This window comes from Myotis nattereri (genome assembly GCF_964212035.1).
Source record: "Myotis nattereri genome assembly, chromosome: 2".
NCBI classification, from domain to species: Eukaryota; Metazoa; Chordata; class Mammalia; order Chiroptera; family Vespertilionidae; genus Myotis; species Myotis nattereri.
The window spans coordinates 181,801,917-181,822,771 of NC_138076.1; the positions used below are offsets into that span (position 1 = coordinate 181,801,917).

Sequence of the window (20,855 nt, forward strand, 5' to 3'; positions counted from 1 at the left end):
TTCAGTCACTGGCCAGCCTGAAAACAGCCCTCAGACCCTCACCCAGAATGGCCAGGCACCCCAGTGGGGACCCCCACCCTGATCCAGGACACCCTTCAGGGCAAACCAGCCAGCCCCCATCCATGCACCAGGCCTCTATCCTATATAGTAAAAGTGTAATATGCAAACTGACCCTAACAGCAGAAAGACTGGGAATGTCTGGTCACTATGACACACACTGACCACTAGGGGGCAGACACTCAATGCAGGAGCTGCCCTCTGGTGATCAGTGTGCTCCCACATGGGGGAGCTCTGCTCAGCCACAAGCCAGGCTGATGGCTGCCAGTACAGCAGTGGTGGTGGGAGCCTCTCCTGCCTCCTCAGCAGCGCTAAGGATGTCTGACTGCAGCTTAGGTCTGCTCCCCGCTGGCAAGTGGACATCCCCCAAGGGCTGCCAGGCTGCCAGAGGGATGCCTGATTGCCAGCTTAGGCCCAATCCCCTGGGGAGCAGGCCTAAGCCAGCAAGTGGTCATTCCCTGAGGGGTTCCAGACTGCAAGAGGGCACAGGCCGGGCTGAGGGACCTCTTCCCCCCCCGCCCACCCGAGTACACAAATTTTTGTGCACCGGGCCTCTAGTATTTATATATTTATCTTGCTTTCATGATTAACTCATGTATGTTAAACACCACTTTGATAGTCTTCTTTTTTTTTTTTAATATAGTTTATTGATTTTTTACAGAGAGGAAGGGAGAGGGATAGAGAGTTAGAAACATCGATGAGAGAGAAACATCTATCAGCTGCCTCCTGCACACTCCCTACTGGGTATGTGCCTGCAACCAAGATACATGCCCTTGACCAGAATGGAACCTGGGACCCTTCAGCCTGCAGGCCAATGCTCTATCCACTGAGCCAAACTGGTTAGGGCTGGTAGTCTTTTCTTAAGTCATCGATATATCTTAACCCTATCTGGAATCTAGCAAGTTTTACCACTCTCGGGGCTTGAAGTTTTCTTTAAGAAAATAGCACCTATCAGCTGATAGCTAGAGATTGGTGGCTGAGTAAAAGCCACAGGAATTTCCTGTCAAAGAAGGTGACTCTTCAGTATTCACCAGGGGCACCTGAGATCATGGTGTCATTCTTCTTCATAATTTTTTTCTATCCCACTATATATTTCCTTTTCCCTTTAGCTTCCCTGTATCCAAGGCTTCTAAATTACACTCACTGCCTAAACATCCGCACTGACCTCAAAAGGGTGTTCACTCTGAGTGTAAGTACATTTGGAGATTTGGTGGTCAGTATCAATAATTTGCTTGACCCCTATGCCAGCTCAATTCTTTTTGAGAACACAGTATGCGATGCCCCCTAATCACAAAAAATAAATGTTATCAGAAATAACATAGTTAACATAGTAGGTTCTCAAAGTGTGCCCATCAGCAGCATCACCAGGAAACACATAGAAATGCAAATGATCAGGCTTCACCCCAGACCTACTGAATCTTGGCAGGGATGGTGCGGGGCATTGACCAGGAATCAGACACAATATTGTTCAGGTGATTGCAATGCATGCTCAAGTGTGAGAAGCAGCAGATCACAATATTTCCATCCACAAAGAAACCAGGGATGAGCATTAACTGTAATCAGTTGTTAAAACAACCTGAACGTGCTTCCTGCTGATGGCCATTTGATTCTACAGCAAGCCATCCATCCTTTCATGATGGCGTGGAAAGTTTCCAGATCCACACGCAGGTCTCTCCTGTCAGGATCAAGCATGTTCCATAGCTCCTCAAAGCCACCGTCTTTAGAATCTTGACTAGTTATTTGTCTGAGGTAATCTATTATTTTGACAATTCTCACTGAGCCTTAGGAAAAGAAAAGGCAAATTAGTTTTGAAAGATGGGTTAAGAGCATTTTTTATAAGTGAGGTGCTTAACTCTCCCAGGTTCCTTGGATCCTGTGAACATGCCCTATGACAGTGATGGCGAACCTATGACACACGTGTCAGAGGTGACACGCGAACTCATTTTTTTTGGTTGATGTTTCTTTGTTAAATGGCATTTAAATATATAAAATAAATATCAAAAATATAAATCTTTGTTTTACTATGGTTGCAAATATCAAAAAAATTCTATATGTGACACGGCACCAGAGTTGAGGTAGGGTTTTTCAAAATGCTGACATGCCGAGCTCAAAAGGTTCGCCATTTCTTTGTTACTAATGTTGTGGCCTCACCCCATAACAAAGAAACAGAATTTCCAGAGGATGAGGCCCAGAAATCAGGATTTTAAAAGATTCCCAGGTGATTTTAATGTGCAGCCAAGGCTGAGAACCACTGTGCTAGCGGGCCAGACCATTATAGGGAAGCAGGTTGTTTACCACGACAGTAGAAGTGATTTTTTTCTGAAGATATGGGTAAACAACGTGATTTAACAGCCTTTGAAAGTGGGATATATTTGAACGTGAGTGGCCAGATTATTATGACCACCCCATCAGTACTTCGTTGGGCCACCTTTTGCCTTCAATACTGTGGTGATTCTTCTTGGCATTGACTCCACGAGATGTTGAAAGGTGATGCGAGGAATCTGACACCATGCCTGATGAATAGCACTGTCCAGTTCTGTGAGATTTGATGGTTGTGGAACCAGCTGCCTGATGGCTCTTTTAACTTCGTCCCACAAATGCTCAACTGGATTGAGATCTGGTGATTGTGGGGGCCACCTAAGCAAGGTAAAATCTCCCTCATGTTCTTGAAACCACTCCTGCACAATACGAGCACCGTGGCATGGCGCATGGTCTTGTTGGAAGAAGCCATCTCCATTGGGATATGCCATCAACATGATAGGACGAACTTGATCAGCAATGATACTTAGGTATGTTGTGCTATTCAGACGTTGTTCCACATGAATTAAAGGGCCCAAATCATGCCAGGAAAACATGATTATGTTTTCCCAAACCATGGTATGCCCCAAACCAGAACACTGCCCCCACCAGCTTGAAGGGTTGTACTCATGCAGGAGGGGTGCATGCTTTCATGCTGTTTCTGCCAACTTCTCACTCTGCTATCTGCATGATGTAACTGGAAACGTGACTCATCAGACCACATGACTTTTTTCCAATGCTCAACTGTCCAATCCTTGTGTTCCTGTGTGAATTGGAGACGTTTTATCTTGGTAACTGCAGACAGCAAAGGTGTTTGAACAGGCCTTCGGCTTCCATATCCCAAACGATGCAGTGTACAGCCAATTTACCTGCAAACGTCAGGTGGTCATAATGATCTGGCCACTCACATTCAAATATATCCCATGTTCAAATGCTGTTAAATTGCATTGTTTACCCATATCTTCAGAAAAAAAATCACTTCTACTGTCGTGGTAAACAACCTGCTTCCCTATTTATAATGATCTGGCCCTCTAGCAACTTCAGCGTGAAATTATAGCTAATTTGCCTACAAATGTCAGGTGGTCATAATAATCTGGCCACTCAATATATATATATGCCACAACTTTTATTCTCAAATGATGAGAAACACAATCAAGCTTTTATCCTGTCTCCCCTATGAGAAAGGAGACTGAGGACAACAAAATAGTTGACGGAGCAGAGTAGAGTTTCTCTTGTAGATTATTCCAGCTGATAAATTAGGAAGGAATGCACCAGCTGATGTGGCTCAGCTGGTTGGAGCATAGTCCCATGCACCAAAGGGTGGTGGGTTTGACTCCTGGTCAGGGCACATACCCAGGTTGTGGGTTCAATCCCCGGCTGGGGCATGTGCAGGTAAACTGTGCCCAGACCCCTAATCCACAGAAGTTGTGAGGTAATAAATGTGTGTTGTTTTAAGCCTCCCTCCCTCCCTTGCCCTCTCTAAAAAAAAAAATCAATAAAATTTAAAAAAGTTCCTAGGAAGGAATGATAGAATATCACCAATGAAAGGAGATTTAAGCCTTCAGCATCAATAGTTTTGCCTTCTAATAAAAATACATAACACATCTATGTAGAATTCTTGCCAAAAAAATAAATAAACCAAGGTTTTATCTGATCAAACCTCTAAATATAGGGGACAGAGAAACAGGTTAAGTGTTCCTACAGTCACACAATCAGCAAAATTCAGAGATAAAAGAACCAGTTTCATTAACAAATAACTTAAAATACAATAAAAATGAGAGATAGAAAGAGAGCATAGATATAAGCCAGATAACTAATTACTATGAACAAACCTTTCTTGGATATTGACTTAAAAATCCAACTATTAAAGAAAAATAAATTTCTCACACAAATGAGAACTTTTGAATATTGGCAAGATATTTGATATTAAGAAATTGTTGCATTTTTAGTCATAACAACATGGTAGTTGTGTTTGAAATCAGTTTATCTTTTAGAAATATGAATTGAAATATTTACAGTGAAATATTGTAATGTTTTGAATTTGTCTCACATTTATCCAGAATGGAGAGAAAAATGGTTGGAGTTAAAAATGAGACATAATTGGTTATGATATATATATATATATTCATCATACTATTCTCTTTAGTTCTGTATATGTTTAAATTGTTCTAAAATTTTATATATATATATATATATATATATATATATATATATATACACATATTCCAAATAAAACAAAACCACATTGAGAGAGGAAATGGTTGAAGGTTATAAAACAAATCACTAACAATGGTCCCTTAGGCGAATAGGATTACTGATGGTTTTCTCCTTCCTTTTTGCTTACCTATATACTATTGCATTTACTACAATGATTATGAATCATTCATGTACTAAAAATTACTTGCGGAAATTTTAAAAAAGCAGAAGTGAAAATCTCAAATTAAAAAATTTGAGCTAAATGTGTATGTGGTTTGATACATTATGAAGTACGCATTTCTTCTGTGGCAGCACCTATGACATGTCAGTAGTTCCATCAATAATTGGAGTTTGTAAACCAGTTGATAAGCTCAATAAAATCATTCAAACACTGGTGAAACATGCAAAAAACACACAAAGAAATTACAAAGACAAAACCAATACCTAAATAGCCATCCTTCCTCTCAAATTTGGTTGCATCCACCACGTGTGTGGAGACAGGTCCACAGAGCACAACAGGTAAAGCATTTCCCTTTCTCTCACAATAGAAGGCACAAGGATTTGATGAAAACCACAAACATTTCAGTAGGTAATTTTCAACTTACCTCTGCAGTTTGTGTCACATGCATGAAAAACGCTTGCGAAGAACTCTTCACAGGTCCTGTTGGTGCCATCATCCGTGTCTAGTTTCCATCCTATTAGATGAAAAAGTTTGTAAATTCAAACATGCTTTTCTGTGCTACAATGATTAACTAGTTTGTTTTAATTTTAACAAAGAAAACATTTAAATAAACAGCAACATACAGTACTGGTTACTTAACTTAAATAGGCCAAGCAAAAAAAGTGGACTTGAAAGGTCTATTATTCATTTTTTCTTTTAATTTATGTTTGATAAAAGTAGGGGGCGGGGGAGATGAAGGGAGAGGGAAATGAGCTTTCTTTTTATTTTTTTTTTATTTTCTTCTTTTTTTTTGCCTTGTAATATTAAAAGTACTCAGAAAAAGCAAGTAGTATAACAAATAGAAAAGTAGAGGGGGAAAAGAAACTTAGCTATACAGAACATGTGTCATTTTGCACTGCTTTTTCACTGTTTTGTTTTCCAGTGCCTTTCATATAGTGGACTCTGTAAGCAATCCCCTAAGCAGAATTCCAGAAATTTCTATTGAAATTGGCCTGAAAACTTTACATTCTCCTCTGGCCTGACTTACTGGCTCTACTGGGAATGCACACTTTCTTTTTACACATTTTATTCTCACAAAATAACTAAATAAATAAATACATTAATGAGTTACTTTTTAAAATGCTAAAATGCTAGTTTTTAGCAAGGGACCTGGGAACTATATGGATTTTACCTCTCCTGGATATATGTATTGCCATCATGACATTCTCATTTGCCCTAGAGAAAGTTTGTTTTCAGGTCAGTAGAGAAATACCAACAATTATGATTATAAATGCAATCCAGAATTTCTATGAGGTTTTTACTTGAAATCATAGAAAATACATTTTACATATAAAATGTTCTTTTAAGACAGAAAAAAAATTAAAGAGGGAAAGATGGATGTTTCTATCCAAGCTTTAATAATGTGAATTGGCTGTGTGTGTGTGTGTGTGCGTGTGTGTGTGTGTGTGTGTGTGTGTGTGTGTTTAGTTCAGGTATCCTGAAAGTGATATGTTTATTGCTTTATTGAAAGAACATTAAAAGATGAATATTTACCATCTTCATTCAGAGACCAATTTTTCCCCACTGAATCCTGAGGAGTAAAAATTTCAGAGCTTTGATCAGAGGTGAAATCAAAGTCAAGTCTTAAGATACTAAAACGATTTTCATTCCCATAGTTATTCAAATCCTTGTTAGAGAAGGACTCCCGCTTTCTGGTCTGTGATACCAACGATCCGTAATTCTGGGAGCTCTGTGATCTCAGCCTTGAGATGTTTTCAGAACTTTTGAGGATGGAGTAGGTTGCATTCTCAGGGGAGCTGAGCTGAGAGACAGATGGGGTTCTCGGAGACCCTGTTTGGGGAGATGAAGTGAGCGCATCATCTTTTTCAGGAGCTGAGAAGTGAGTGTTGGCTGTAGGAAGGTGAGCAGCAGCCATTTTCTTCAGTATCCCTTCAAAATCTTTCCTGGTGTTAGCCTGTGGACTGTCAAAACTGCTGGATTGGTACTTGATAATCTGTTGACTCTGATTGGAAAGCTCTTCCCTCTTTTGGATGGCTCTGATTTTCCTACAGATGCTTTCCACTGGGTTATGCCGCCTCTCAGCTCCCTTCCTCCCAGAGGCCATCGCTGACGTCCTCGCGTTCTGCAGCTGAAATGGCTGAAGTGCAGACAGAAGTAGACATGTGTCTTAAAGTCAACATTGTCCTAAGTACAGTTTAGCAATAGGCGATTTATTCTTAAGTCAGCTTTGGAGGGATCAAGATAAGATATCTTTAACTAACGGTTCTTAAACAATTGCTTTAAACAACTTTCCACGGGTTTAACTGTGGCACTCAAATTTCTAGAGAATATTAACAGTTAACATAATTAAAATACTTATCACATGCCAGGCATGGTAGTAAGTTCTTTATCAATGTCAACTCATTTCATCCTCAAAACAGCTCCATGAGGTAAGCCTTACTATCATTTCCATTCTCAGGCAAAAAGAGAAAAAGGGAGAGCCCCACAGAGTCACCCAGTTAGTACCAGAGCCCAGGTCTGAACCCAGGGGTTCCTTCAGAAGCTGACTCCTAAGCATATTGATTTCCACTTATAATTATTGGCCAAATAAGATGATAATGGCAAAGATGCTAACAGCTCCCATTTGAGTACCTGTTCTGGTTCTCATTTATTGAGAACTTACTACATATGCCCTATGTCAGGCATTTTACAGGTGCTATGTCTAAACTTTACACAAAGCCTGTCAGATATATGAAAATATCCTCTTTTAAAAGATAATAAAACTAAGGCTCTACAAGATAAAGTAACTTGATAATAGTCACATCTTTAATATTTGAGCCAAAGGCTGTCTGGCTCTAGCATAATTTTATTTAATGGCAGGATATATGACCTTAAACAAATGACTGCTCAAAATCCAGAACCACAGATATAGAGAATGCATTGGTGGTTGCCAGAGGGGAGAGGGCCTGGGGGCCAAAATGGGTGAAGGGAATTAAGAAGTTCAAACTTCAAGTTATAAAATAAATAAGTGATGGGAATGTAATAAACAGCATAGGGAAAATAGTTAATATTATTGTGTTGACTTTGTAAGGCGACAGATGCAACCAGACATATTGTGAAGAGCTTTGCAATGTAAACAAATGTCAAATCACTATGCTGTACACCTGAAACTAATTCATGTTGTATGTCAAATACACCTTAATAAGATAAGAACTTCTTATGAGACAGTACTTAAGGAATTTGGAAATAAGTCCAAAATTTTGTCTAAAGTGATAAAATCTAAATTATTCTAGGCAAAGAGTTACAATAGTTTGAATAGTTGCAATGAGTTTGAAAGTTATGATTTTTTATGACCTTAACAAAAATTTCTACTCAGAAATTTAGGGGGGAAAAATCCATAATTGAAAATGAACAAAAGCTATAGGATTTTTAAAGGAACTATAATTGGAGAGGTACTTAGACTGGGAAGAAGAAGGTATTCAAAGTCCTCTTAATCTGCTTTTGTTTTACTTCAACATGATGGCCATCAGCTCCAGCCCATAAAATTTCCACCAACAGAATCCTTTACTATTTAATAATCACTTTGAACCTTTTTGTTATCACTTGACAATACCCATCTTTCTACGTATTCAAAGGTTATCTTTCAGTGCCAAGTCTAAAACACCTTCCTCTATTCAAATCCTAGAAGCAGTGTCTCATTGGACTCAACTCTTTCTGCTCTTTCTTAGTGTGTATATTGTACTATATATTTTATCATTTAATTGACTTTTTCCTTCTATTCTTGGATTGTTTCAAATGTGTATACATGTTGTTTTCTCAAAAACATTTTTAATGTTTGCATTCAAAAGTGATGATGTGATTCTTTCTAGATACTCAATGCAATATTGGCATAATTGATAACCCACAGTTCTATATCATGCAACTACCAGGCTTGTGGACTTGTTCCCCAGCTGTAGTGACTGTTGACTCTCCACTAAGCAGCTACTTCCTTTTCTGCAGAATTTCCCCTGGCCATCCAGGAGCTGCTCATTGCTCAACAGGGAGGTGGGAAGTGAAGTAGTGGCAACAACAGGAGAGAATTCACCTGTGAATACAACACATTCCAAATCTATGGCCGACTATGATGGTGACGTAACAGAAGCCACCTGACTTTCCCTGTCCAGTGAAGAAGACTGGTTAAGTGTCTGTCCTGTTCTCAATGTGGTGCCAGAGAACTGAAGCACAGGCTGAGCATAGGGATAACAGAAGCCTTGGGATCAGAACCTCAGAATCCCAGATCCTGTCTACCCTCCTTGTTGAACATTAATGTGATGTTCAAGTCACCATGAAAGACCTTGCTTTGTGGGCCTTTGTGACTGATTCGAAGGATCTCTTCCCTTTGAGAGGGACCTGGAGAGTATTATGCTAAGCGAAATAAGCCAATCAGAGAAAGGCACGTATCACATGATCTCACCTATATGTGGAATCTAATGACCAAAACAGATCTAGAAACAAGGAAGCATGGAACAGACTGACAAATCTCAGAGGGAAGGGGTTGAGAATAGGAAGAAACTAACCAAAAAACTTATATGCATGTGTATGCATAGCCATGGACACAGACAATAATGCAGTGAAGCCTGGGGGTAAGGATAGGGAAGAGAGGGCCAGTGGGGGGAGGAGGGGAAGGGGACTTCTGTAATACTCTCAACAATAAAAATAATTTTTTAAAAATGTTCCTAGCATGTAAGACACACATTTCTATTTGCTTTTCCAAGGCATTTTCCTCCTACCATCTGGTTTCTGAACTTCCCTAACTCACCTAAGTGAGCCTGCTCTAGAGTTATAAACTAAGCCTTATAAAGAGCACACTTAAGTGAACTCTTCATGAGCTAGCAGACTTGGCAAGAGTCACTTGTTTTGCTTTTTCTAATATAGAGCAGAACATTTGTGGGAGTTCCATAAGTACAATGTGATGATAAAGTTTTCAAAATTTGTGCTACCTTCTCCATATATGGCCTGGAAACATCTCCTGTCTGTCCTGTCCAAGCCTCTTTTTTAGTTTTAGTTTTAGTTTTAGTTTTAGTTTTAGATTAGCTGTAATCAGCCTAACACTTAAAAATACAAGTCTACCTTGATTTGTGCACTAACTGTCTTTGAAAAAATATGAACTGGAAATTAAACACTGAAACTTAATTGTACCAGCAGAATCAGTTGCTTGGAGTCTCTCTTTTAAAGGAATTTCCTCCTTATTTATCCATTTTAGTTGATTGAACAGTTACTATGTAGAGATGGGACACTTGTAGAAACCCCAATGGCAAGGATTCTTGTTTTTAAGTTCTTGGCTCTTAGTGGCATTCCATATCATTCATCACTCTAGGCATTCAACCAATACTTAGTATCTAAAGAGTACAAAACCCTATGCAGATACTAGAGATACAATGATGAGCAAATGCTCTCCTAAAACTTGTACTCTGTGAGAGATACAGATATGAGCAAGTAAGTCAACAGGATCACCAGATTAAATCCAAGGTGCCCAATAAAATTTGAATTTCAAATAAACAATGGTTATTCTTTTATCATACGTATGTCACAAAAGTTGCATAGGAAAAACTTACATGGAAAAATTATTTGTTGTTTGTCTGAAATTAGAATTTCACTGTGTATCTTTATATTTTGTTATCTAAATCTAGCAATCCTAAAGACCCCAGATAAATAATTACACATTGGAAAAGAAAGGTGCCAGGGACTATGAGAACATATAATAGGGGGTTATTCTAGTTTGGCAGTGAAGACAGAAAAAAATTGGGGGGCATCTATTATGTGTTATGCACTGTGCTATACAGATTGTTTGCTAAATCCATGGTTATAAACTGAACATTAAAAAGTAGAGCCATAAATCCCATCAGCTAAATGTAATATAAAATAATGTTGGAAATTATCCAAACCAATTATTTCACCTACTTAATATTATTTCTCCTACTGATTGAACTATGCCTCCTTCTAATTTCTACAACCTGAGTCCTGTTGTTATTATTATTGCCTGAATTGCCTTGTTGTTGTAGTAAAAGCTCTTGAATCAATAATTTTCAACCATCTCCTTGATATAAAACTATAAAGCAATAACTAAAAGCCGCAAAGCAATAATTAAAAGTCTCTGGTGCACGGCAGCATAAAACAAGTTGGATTTGTTTCTTACCTAAAGTTAAGCTACTCATTACATATCAATTTCCACCTGTGATGTAACTGCAGCATTCAGCATTAACCTTTAAGAATTTTTCACTCTTTGAAACTTAGAGAAATAGTCAATAGGTTAGAATAAATTCACCATGTGTGTACAGTATAGACAATACCTCATATTCTTTTTAGAATTTACAGACAAACATACGATCATTTAATATTCATATATTTCAATCACTAAGAAAACAGCTGAATTTCTTTGCAAAGAAAGACATATGATACAGAGAGAGAAAAAATAGGATACTTGAAAAAGTCAGCAGATTCAAAAAGATCTTTAGAAAGCATGAATCAAACTCAGACTAAGAAAAAAAGTTATGTTGACAATGTTATCATCTTTCTTTTACCAGCCATTTACAATGCCCTCCCTTTACTAATAGTTGTTTCTTAAACATTGAACTTACAAACTTTAAATTAGGTAGTTTATTTTAACAATCATTCAATACTTATGAAATCCACGCAAGACTTTCACCTAAGTGAATTCCACTTGGTAGTTTAATAAGGCAAAACCCTTAATCAATGTATGTAAAAAATTAAATATATATATATATCTGGGCACAGGCATACCTTGGAGATATTGTGGGTTCAGTTCCACGCCACCACAACAAAGTAAGTCATAATCTTCTGGTGGAGGGTTTTGCCTTTAATTTGTAAAAAACACAACATTCATAAAGTGCAATGAGGCAAAGCATAAGAAAACCAGGTATGCCTGTGTATGTACATAGGTAACCAAGGGATTCCTCTTGCCAAAAGAGCCCGTTGCTAGCAATTAAGTGCCAGCAAACTCTTCATCAAGACATAAGAAGGAACATCTGTTCACTGAGATGTTCCCAGGAAACTTATCTTTAGCTAACCCAGAGGGAGAGCAGAGCATGGCGTTCTACTTAGCCAGTAAGTTTTACATTTGCCAAAGTACACCCTCTTCAGTCTCTTTGTGACTTGAATTTAATGTGATAAACTAATAACACTTACTTTCTCCTGCCTTCTGTAGGATAGATGATAGCAGCTGTTAAAAAATGATTTGCAAACCACAAGTTCCAGATTTAGCAATGCCCAGTGAGGCTGCCATCTGCAACCCTTTTTGATTACTAATAAATGCAAGCTGGTATAGAGTGAAACCCTCTCCTCCCACCATTCCCTTCACCTTGTTATATTAAGCTCCTTGTCTGGGTCACACCCAATGTATTATAAACATCTCACATTGGCACAATTCCTTAAATAGCACAGTCACACTCATGCCTCTGAAAACTGACAGTGTCCTTCTGTTTCAGTTCTTATTCTGTGAAGTCTGCTTTTCTTCTCAGAAACCAGGAGAAAACCTATGATGCATAAATCTCTGACTCCAAGCACTCAGGTGCTTCCAGATTCTTACCGTCTACAGAACCACATGACCAGTTCCCACTAACACACATCCAAACGATCAAGGCTGAAAATGACAGTTCAAGACTTTAGGTAGCTAAAGCCCCTTTGAAAACAACTCTGGGATTTGCCTGTGGTGAAAGCTACATTTCTGGGGAACCTAGCTTTATCACTTCCAGCCACCCATCTTTTCCCCTATTTTCTCAATGTTTAGGTTTTATTCCTAGATTTGTTTCAAGATTCCAATGAACTTGGAATATAAACTGATATGGGAGGTTGGTCTCATTTGCCACAAGCATGTTGAGCTTGGGTTTGGGGTGAGGAGACAATAGAGAGGCTACATCTGGGATTGCTTTTCCCTGTTTAGGGCAGGACTTGTTCCACCATAAATGACTAAGGGAGCTAGCATCCACCAAAATTTACTTCCTTGGGAGGAAAACTTACCACCTTATTTTCACGTCACCAGCATTCCAAGAACTATCTTCGGAGAACTGGGAATTGGGAATGAAGGCCCGGGGGATCAGGTGGTGTGGGTGGAGCTAACTTCTGCAGGGTTATGTGGCGTGAGGTGAAAGGCCGAGGCTGGAGAACAGGGAAGCCGCTGATGAGCTACACCTGCCTCTTTGGTTTTAGCCAAGATCATGAGAAGACGGGTGTGAGGGAAGACACGTGGGAGGAATGAGGGCGACCTCTTTGGGTGCATCCATGCCATTTGGGGGCACTCCCACCAAGTCGATCACAATGAACTAAAGATCATTCAGAATATACTCTTTAATTGGGATGAAGAAAAAGTCACTTTTTAAGTTAAACGTCAGACATTTCTATTGGGCCAGGTGCTGCGTGGTTTCTAAAACATTAATGCTATTAATCATTGTCTTTTATGGGACCATGGCTGGTCTGGGAGACAAGATATATAAATTATATAAAGAAGTACGTGAGTGGTACATTAAGCTCCATGGGAAGTCAGAACAGAATGAGCTCGGTGTGGGTTGCGAAGCCTTTAAAAATAGATGGGACACAAGCTGGGCTTTCAGTAATGAAATATTTTGGGAAGCTGGAGGCTCGGACAAACATGGGAGGTGGGGTGGCAGGCAACTTGTGGTTTTGGCAGCAGGAGGTGAACAGTCTGATGAAACCTGGAGATAGTTGGGAGGTTGTGGAGTTGTAATAAAATAAAGTAAATATATGTGTATATATGTTTAGATCAGTAGCATACAGATTCAGAAATGAATGAAATTTTCTATAATTCCATTTCCCGTTCCACGAAAATATGTTCAGTTGGGACAAACATTTTAAAAACAGAACAAAATAAAACCTACCCCAAAACAAACAAAGAAGCACACGAGGATCAGGGTTGTAAACACACCGCCCAAAGCATCGTAACTGGAACTGAAATTCTGTTCTCCAACTGGCAGTTTTACTTCCTACGCAAGGGGCTTCTCCAGCCACACCACTCCGGCCCCTAATCACACGCTTCACAGACCCCGCTTCGGTGCTTTCCTACTTCTCCCCAGGTTTCCGTCTCCCCGCTCCTTTTGGGCGCTCAGCAGATCTCTTCTATCTGATCCTATGCCTGTGGGTCATCGTTTCTGTCACCAAGTGAGAGGGAAGGGCTGTCATAGTTAAAAGTTGGGCTCTGGATTGAAATAACCTGACTTAAAATCCCAGCTCTGCCCTCACCAGTTCTGTGACCTTAGACAACTTAACTCCCTGTGCCTCAGTTTCTTCACCAGCAAAACTGCATCAATCTCATGAAGGACTCCTGGGTTATTGCAGGAATGAAACGAGATCACACAGCATGGCGCACTTTCTGAAACGCCTTTGACTTACTCAGATATTTGATGTCGTCTTAAAGCCCAGCGAGAGATGACCAGCTAACTCATTCCTCGCATTAGTCTTGCTCTGTTCGATTTCCCATCAAATGAAATGTCACATCCATACTTGTGATCTTCCTATCACTACACAGATGTCGAAACTAGCAACACCCAGGGAGATTTCCCTCCTAGTCATAAAGGAAGCCGGCGGTGGAGCCAGAAATAATATTCAAGTTCTGAATCCACTAGACTATGTCACCTGTCTGGTAAATTATACTCTTACTTCCTGTTCCAACTAAGTGCCTCGCACCTGATGTGTCTCAGAGCAGTGAAAGGAATGACCTGAATAAATATCAATGGCTCTGCAATGAACTGAATAAAGATGTTATTTCATTATTTACTGATTGCCTCGTGCTTATTCTAACACAGCGATTTTCAACCGTGTGCCACACCACTCTAGGGTGTGCCACAAAAAAATGTAAAACATACAATACCTGACTATTTGGTCAGGGGCACTGACCTTTTCTTCCTTAGATTATCAAATAAAAGAAATGACAACAGCCAACACAACAAAAGCTGTCATGTGTGAATGAATCAAAATTATACCTTTTTTTTGTCAGATCGACAAAACACATCTTTTGTTTTGGTGTGCTGCAGGATTTAGTAACTAGTTTGTGTGCCATGAGATGAAAAAGGTTGAAAATCGCTGTTCTAACAGAACACCTTGTCAGCTTCTCTGCTGGGAACAGCACTCATGAGTGTGGTGGGTTCCTCTGGTATCTGCCCCAGGCAGGCAGCCAGAAAGGTTCAGTTTTGCCCTGGCCAATGTTGCTCAGTGGTTGGAGCATTGGATTGTGCGCCAAAGGGTCTCAGGTTTGATTCCTGGTCAAGGGCACATATCTCCACTCCTTGCACCTGTCCTGGCAAGTGCTGGGGGCAAGTGCAGGAGGCAGCTGATAGATGTGTCTCTCTTACATCCATGTTTCTCTCTCTCACCCTCCCTCCTTCTCTTCCACTCTCTCTAAAAGCAATGGAAATGGGATTAACAACAGCAACATAAATAATAATCTATGTATATAAAAGCCTAAGCAACTATTACCACCATTGGACTGGTTGCTATGACAACAAACAGACTACAAGGGGGCAGATGCTCAATGCAGGAGCTGCCCCCTGGTGGTCAGTGCGCTCCCACAGCCAACTTCCCGTAGTCCTTTCTCCTGACCAGCCAGCCCCGATCAGACCCTTGATCACCAGCCAGGCCAAGGAACCCCACCCATGCATGAATTCATGCACCGGCCCTCTAGTAATTAATAAAGTATGTAAGCCAGAAAGGTTCAGTCTCCGCTGAAACAGTTTCTCCACCCCCACCCAGGCTCTGTTAAGGCTTTGTTAACGTGGGATAACATGCAGACTTCACTAAGAGAAACCCAAGATGGGGCTTTAGCTTTTGGATATACGGTAGGTAGAGATGATAACAGCATGTTCACTTGGCAAGTCCTTTCCTCTTAAGGCATGTTGACCAGAAGGAGCCCTTATGTTGCCAGACCTGAAAGCAGCTGTCTGTCTTGTTATAATCAGAGAGCCTCTGAGAGACTCCCTCCCCAGTCTTCAAAATAACCTTTCAAGGAAATTAAACCATGCCATGTAAATAGCATATATATGTATGACACAGCCCCTTCTCTCTAATGCAATCTGTGATATTGTTAGACATTAGCCAGTAGCTAGATCTCTGGGATTCATCTCTGGTTGATCCAAGAGACCATTTCGTCTAACCAAGAGTAGATTGGAGGGGGAGAGGGGCACCATGAGAAGAAAACCAGACAGTGGAACCCTCCCTTAGTATAGATGCGCCCAAACATAACACTTTTTTTAAATCTGGTCTGTGTAAGAGCAGATTTCTTATAAGGTACTCTCTAGTGCCCTTATATTCTAGAAATCGTTGCCTTTAAATTGCTTTCTGTTAATCAAATTTTAATAAGCAAAGGCAGTGTCTTCAGGAAGCCAATTTCATAAAGATATTGTCCCAGAAAGAAAGGGATTGGGAATTCTAGTGATCTATGGGCTTCATTCTGAAAAGGAAGAACGCAGAAGTGAATGCTGAGAAAGGAAAATTGGCAACACAGTTTTGGAGGGAGTTTAAAATAAAGCAAGGCTCTGAAGATATTACCAAGGTATGTATCTCTAAATGAAAATCACCTGTTGCCCTTCCAGATCTACCCTCTGGAAATAAAGCAAGGTCTACTGATCCCCATTGACAGCCTCCCTCCGCCCCTCCCCTCCTGCCCTTTGATTGCCCATTGAACTTGGCCAGGAAGAGGAACCAACAGAGAATAGGTGGGCAGGAAGGGACAGGGCCTGAGCTCTGCATTCTCCTGGCTCCCACCCTCCAGCCCTGTCTGACAGTGGCCCAGGCTTTTCCTCAGCTCCTGTCTCGTGACAGTCCTCACTTGGTTCTGCACTTCTTCCCTCCCTTGGCCCTTGCTGGGATGGTAATGTCTCCCTAAAGCCATGATGCCTGACCCCCACTTTTTATTGTTTCCTATAACCCTGCCCACACCTTCATGAATGAAACTCTTTTTAGCCCCCCTTTTAAAAAATGTGCCACCCATTTCCTGATCTCAGAGGTTCTTTCAGTTGTCATGTTAATTTCCATAGTTCAATACAGTTGTCATTACATTACTCAAAGGGCACAATACTGCCCTTAAATTATTGTTATTATTTTTAAACTCGTGTAGACTTTTCTTCTAGTTGAATACATGCAGCTAAGGCCAGGAGAGATTTGACTGAAAGTAAAACAACAACAGCAACAAAAAACAACTCCACAAGATTTCCTTTAAAACTTTGGATAGCTATTACCAACTTGGTTTCCATACTGTTTGTATCAATTTATCATCTCACCAACAATCTGTGAGGCAGCTTGGCTCCCCACACTCTCATCAGCACAATGTGTTGATCTTTGCCAATCTGATAGGTGAAGTATGAATGGCATCTCATCATTTTAATTTACATTTCTCTTCTTATGAATATGGTTTCATATGTCTAAAGCTATTTGTATTTCCATTTGTATGCTCTATTTGGTTGGATTCTTGGTCAGTTTTTTAATAGGAGTTTGATTTTATCAATTTACAAAGGCTGTTTATATATTAAGAAATTTAGGTTTTTTTGTATTTCATGTGTTAAATATGCATTTTTACAGTTTGTCATTTTTATTTTTTGTTGACATTTTTTTTTCATGCAGACTTTTAAAAAACACAGTCAAATTTGAATTTTCTCTGTGTGACCTCTGAGTTTGTGGTAGGCATAGAAAGGCTTTCCTGACTCCAAAATTATAAAAACATTCCCCCATGTTACTTTCTAGTATTTTTATGATTTGATGCTTATTTGGCTTATAGGGAGATAGGACTCTACCTTTAATATTTTCCTGATGGCTACCTGTTTTTCTCTAGGAAATGACTCTCCAGATATATTGCACATATTTACAAAGATACATGTAAAATATATTTATTATAGTATGCTTGGAATGGATGTGAAATATAGTATGCTTGGATGATGTGAAAATATTGAAAAATATGAAAAACAACCTTTGCATCCAATAGAGAACTGGTGATATAAATTACAGTTCATTCACACACTGGAATAAAATACAGCTGTTTCAAAGAAATGTTCTTTAAGGCTAATATGGAATTCCAAAATTATGTGGTCAAGTTATCAGTCAACCCTAAGGTGAAGAATAGTGCTTATACCATTTGTGATTTAAAACATTAGTATAGCCTTGGCTGGTGTAGCTCCTTTGGTTGGGTGTAGTCCTGTGCATGAAAAAGTTGCTGGTTTGATCCCAGTCAGGGCACATGCCTGAGTTGTAGGCGTTATCCCTGGTAGGAGGCATGGAGGAAGCTCTCACATCAATGTCTCTCTCTCTCTCTCTCTCTCTCTCTCTCTCTCTCTCTCTCTCCTCCCTCTCTCTCTCTCTCTCTCTCTCTCTCCCTCTTTCTCTAGAAATCAATTAAAAATATTTTTAAAAAGATATAGTACAAACCAAAGCAAAACAAACACACATGTAAATACAGAAGAAAGTAGAGACAATGGTAACCTGGAAAAGAGAAACTGGGGGACTAAGGAACAGGAGTAGAAGAGAGATTTATTTACTTCTGTCTATATTTTTTTACTGTATTAATGTACAATATTATCAATTTAAACAAATGAATAAATAAAAGAGAAAAAAAGAGGTATTAAAAACTCAATTAATTATGTTTTGGTAGTTGATTTAGTATTATAAAATGTAGATTTGTAAGATAATGTCATTTACAGTATTGAAATCTGCCCCTTAGTTCAGCAAAACACTCTTTTAACACATAGGTATGAAAATGTGGATCCGTAGCACCCTCTGCTGGTAGCAGGTTGAAATTTGATGACCCAGAAATCATTAATAAGCCTGTGATTTGTAATTATCATGTACTCAAATAGTATATCATGAGTAATATTTCATATCATGAATTTGAAAAGTCACTGGGAAATTTCTACAGTTAAAAAAATCACCAATTTTTGCCTGGCCGGCATGGCTCAGTGGTTGAGCATCCACTCATGAACTAGGAGGTCACAGTTCAATTCCAGGTCAGGGCACATGCCTAGGTTGCTGACTCAATCCCCAGTTTGGTATATATATATAAAAAATCACCATTTTTGTAGAAGTCCACAATTCTAGTATTTTTTATCTGTGGCCTGTGTACAGAACTCTCTACTTTTGATGATGTGGAAATATTGAGAATAAAGTAATAACTATTTTTAACAACAGTTATCACCAAGTTGTATAAAAGTAAGCAATACACTGTACATGTTTGTCTTATCAGTCTATATTTTTTATTATGTCCATCTACACTAATAAAAGACAAACATGCAAATTGACTGTACCTTTGCTACCATGCCCACCAGCCAATCAGAGCGACTATATGCAAATTAGCCCAACCAAGATGGTGGCCAGCAGCCAAGGAGCTGAAGCCAGGAGGAGGCTTGGTTGCTCCAGTGATGAAGAAAGCCAAGCTTCCTGGCCAGCTCTGAGCTCTACTGAAGGCAACAAAGTTTCAATTATAGAAGATAAATAAATCCCAGATACCTGCTTTCAGCTGGCCATGGCCACGGAGCTGGAGCGAGCAGGAGCCAGCTCTGAGCTCCACTGAAGGCAACAAAGTTTCAATTATAGAAGGTAAATAAATCCCAGAATAAAAAGAAAAAAAGGAGAGGCTGGGAGCTTCTGTCACTGGGGTGCTTGGCCAGCCTGAAAATGGCCCTCAGCCCCTCACCCAGGCTGGCCAGGCAACCCAGTGGGGACCCACACCCTGAAGGGGGTGTGACCAGCCGGCAAACACCCATCAGCCCCTCACCCAGGCTGGCCAGGCACCCCAGCAGGACCCCCACTCTGATCTGGGACACCCTTCAGGGCAAACCAGCCAGCCCCCACTCATGCACCAGGCCTCTATCCTATATAATAAAAGGGTAATATGCAAACCGACCCTCACAGCAGAAAGACTGGGAATGACTGGTCACTATGACACACACTGACCACTAGGGGGCAGAAGCTCAATGCAGGAGCTGCCCCCTGGTGGTCAGTGCGCTCCCACAGGGGGAGCTCTGCTCAGCCACAAGCCAGGCTGATGGCTGCCAATACAGCGGTGGTGGTAGGAGCCTCTCCTGCCTCCTCAGCAGCGCTAAGGATGTCCGACTGCAGCTTAGGCCTGCTCCCAGGCTGCCAGAGTGATGTCTGACTGCCAGCTTAGGCCCAATTCCCCAGGGAACAGGCCTAAACCAGCAGCTGGTTATCCCCCAAGGGGTACCAGACTGTGAGAGGACACAGGCCAGGCTGAGGGATCCCCCCGAGTGCACAAATTTTTGTGCACCAGGCCTCTAGTCATTATTATAATTAATTCACTCATTCAACAATTAATGAGTATTTTGTGTGTGTCAGGTATATCCTAGTGCTGGGAATACACTGGGACAAATTAGATAAATTTCTTGCTCTCATAGAATTTACTTCCTACCAAAGGAGACATAAAATTAACATAACTGACTGTAAATTTAGTATATTACAGTCTTATAAGTGCTTAAGAAAGAAAAATAAAAAGAATGTAAAAATGAGTTTAGAGGGAGGGTTGCAATTGTAGATGGGGCAGCCAAGGAAGGGATCACCAGAAGGTAAATTTGAATATAGCCCTGAAGAAAGGGAAAGAACTATCCAGAGGACACCTGTAAAAATATAGCAAGGCAGAAGAGCAAGTGCAAAGGTCCTGAGGTACAAGTTTACCTGACATATTTGAGAAACAGCAAGGAGGTTAGTGTAGCTGCAGTGAACAGAATAGGGGCAAGTAGTAGGAAATAAAATCAGAGCATAAATGGGGTATAAATAACTATGTAGGATCTTAGGGTTATAAAAGGACATTGGCTTTTACTCTGAGTGAGATGGGAAGCTATTGGATGATTTTTAAGGAGAACAGATACAAGCTCTGAAAAATAAATAAACTGAAGGAGTCAAGGATAGAAACCGTGGGATTAGACATTTATAGCAATAATCCAGGAGAAGAAATGATGACAAAAAGTTATAGATAGACAGGTACAGAGTTACTAGATGGATCAATAATCCTATATAATAAAAGCCTAATATGCTAAGTGTCTGACCGTTCATTAGACCGTTTGACCAGTCACTATGATGCAACCACCAGGGGGCAGATGCTCTACTCTGACCAGTAGGTTAGCTTGCTGCTGGGGTC

The 20,855-nt window shown here is 40.1% G+C and overlaps 1 protein-coding gene across 1 annotated transcript in view; it reads right to left on the reverse strand.

Annotated features, from left to right (window-relative positions):
• Positions 1-6,836, reverse strand: part of LOC308513959 (inositol 1,4,5-triphosphate receptor associated 2-like) — a gene marked incomplete at its 5' end in the record, with an annotated part of 47,676 nt that extends 40,840 nt beyond the window's left edge. The window contains 2 exons of the mRNA XM_081084010.1: positions 5,157-5,246; positions 6,266-6,836. Of these exons, the coding sequence (XP_080940136.1) occupies positions 5,157-5,246; positions 6,266-6,836 (661 nt within the window). The remainder of the gene's footprint in view (positions 1-5,156; positions 5,247-6,265) is intronic.
• Between the last annotated feature and the right edge of the window lie 14,019 nt (positions 6,837-20,855).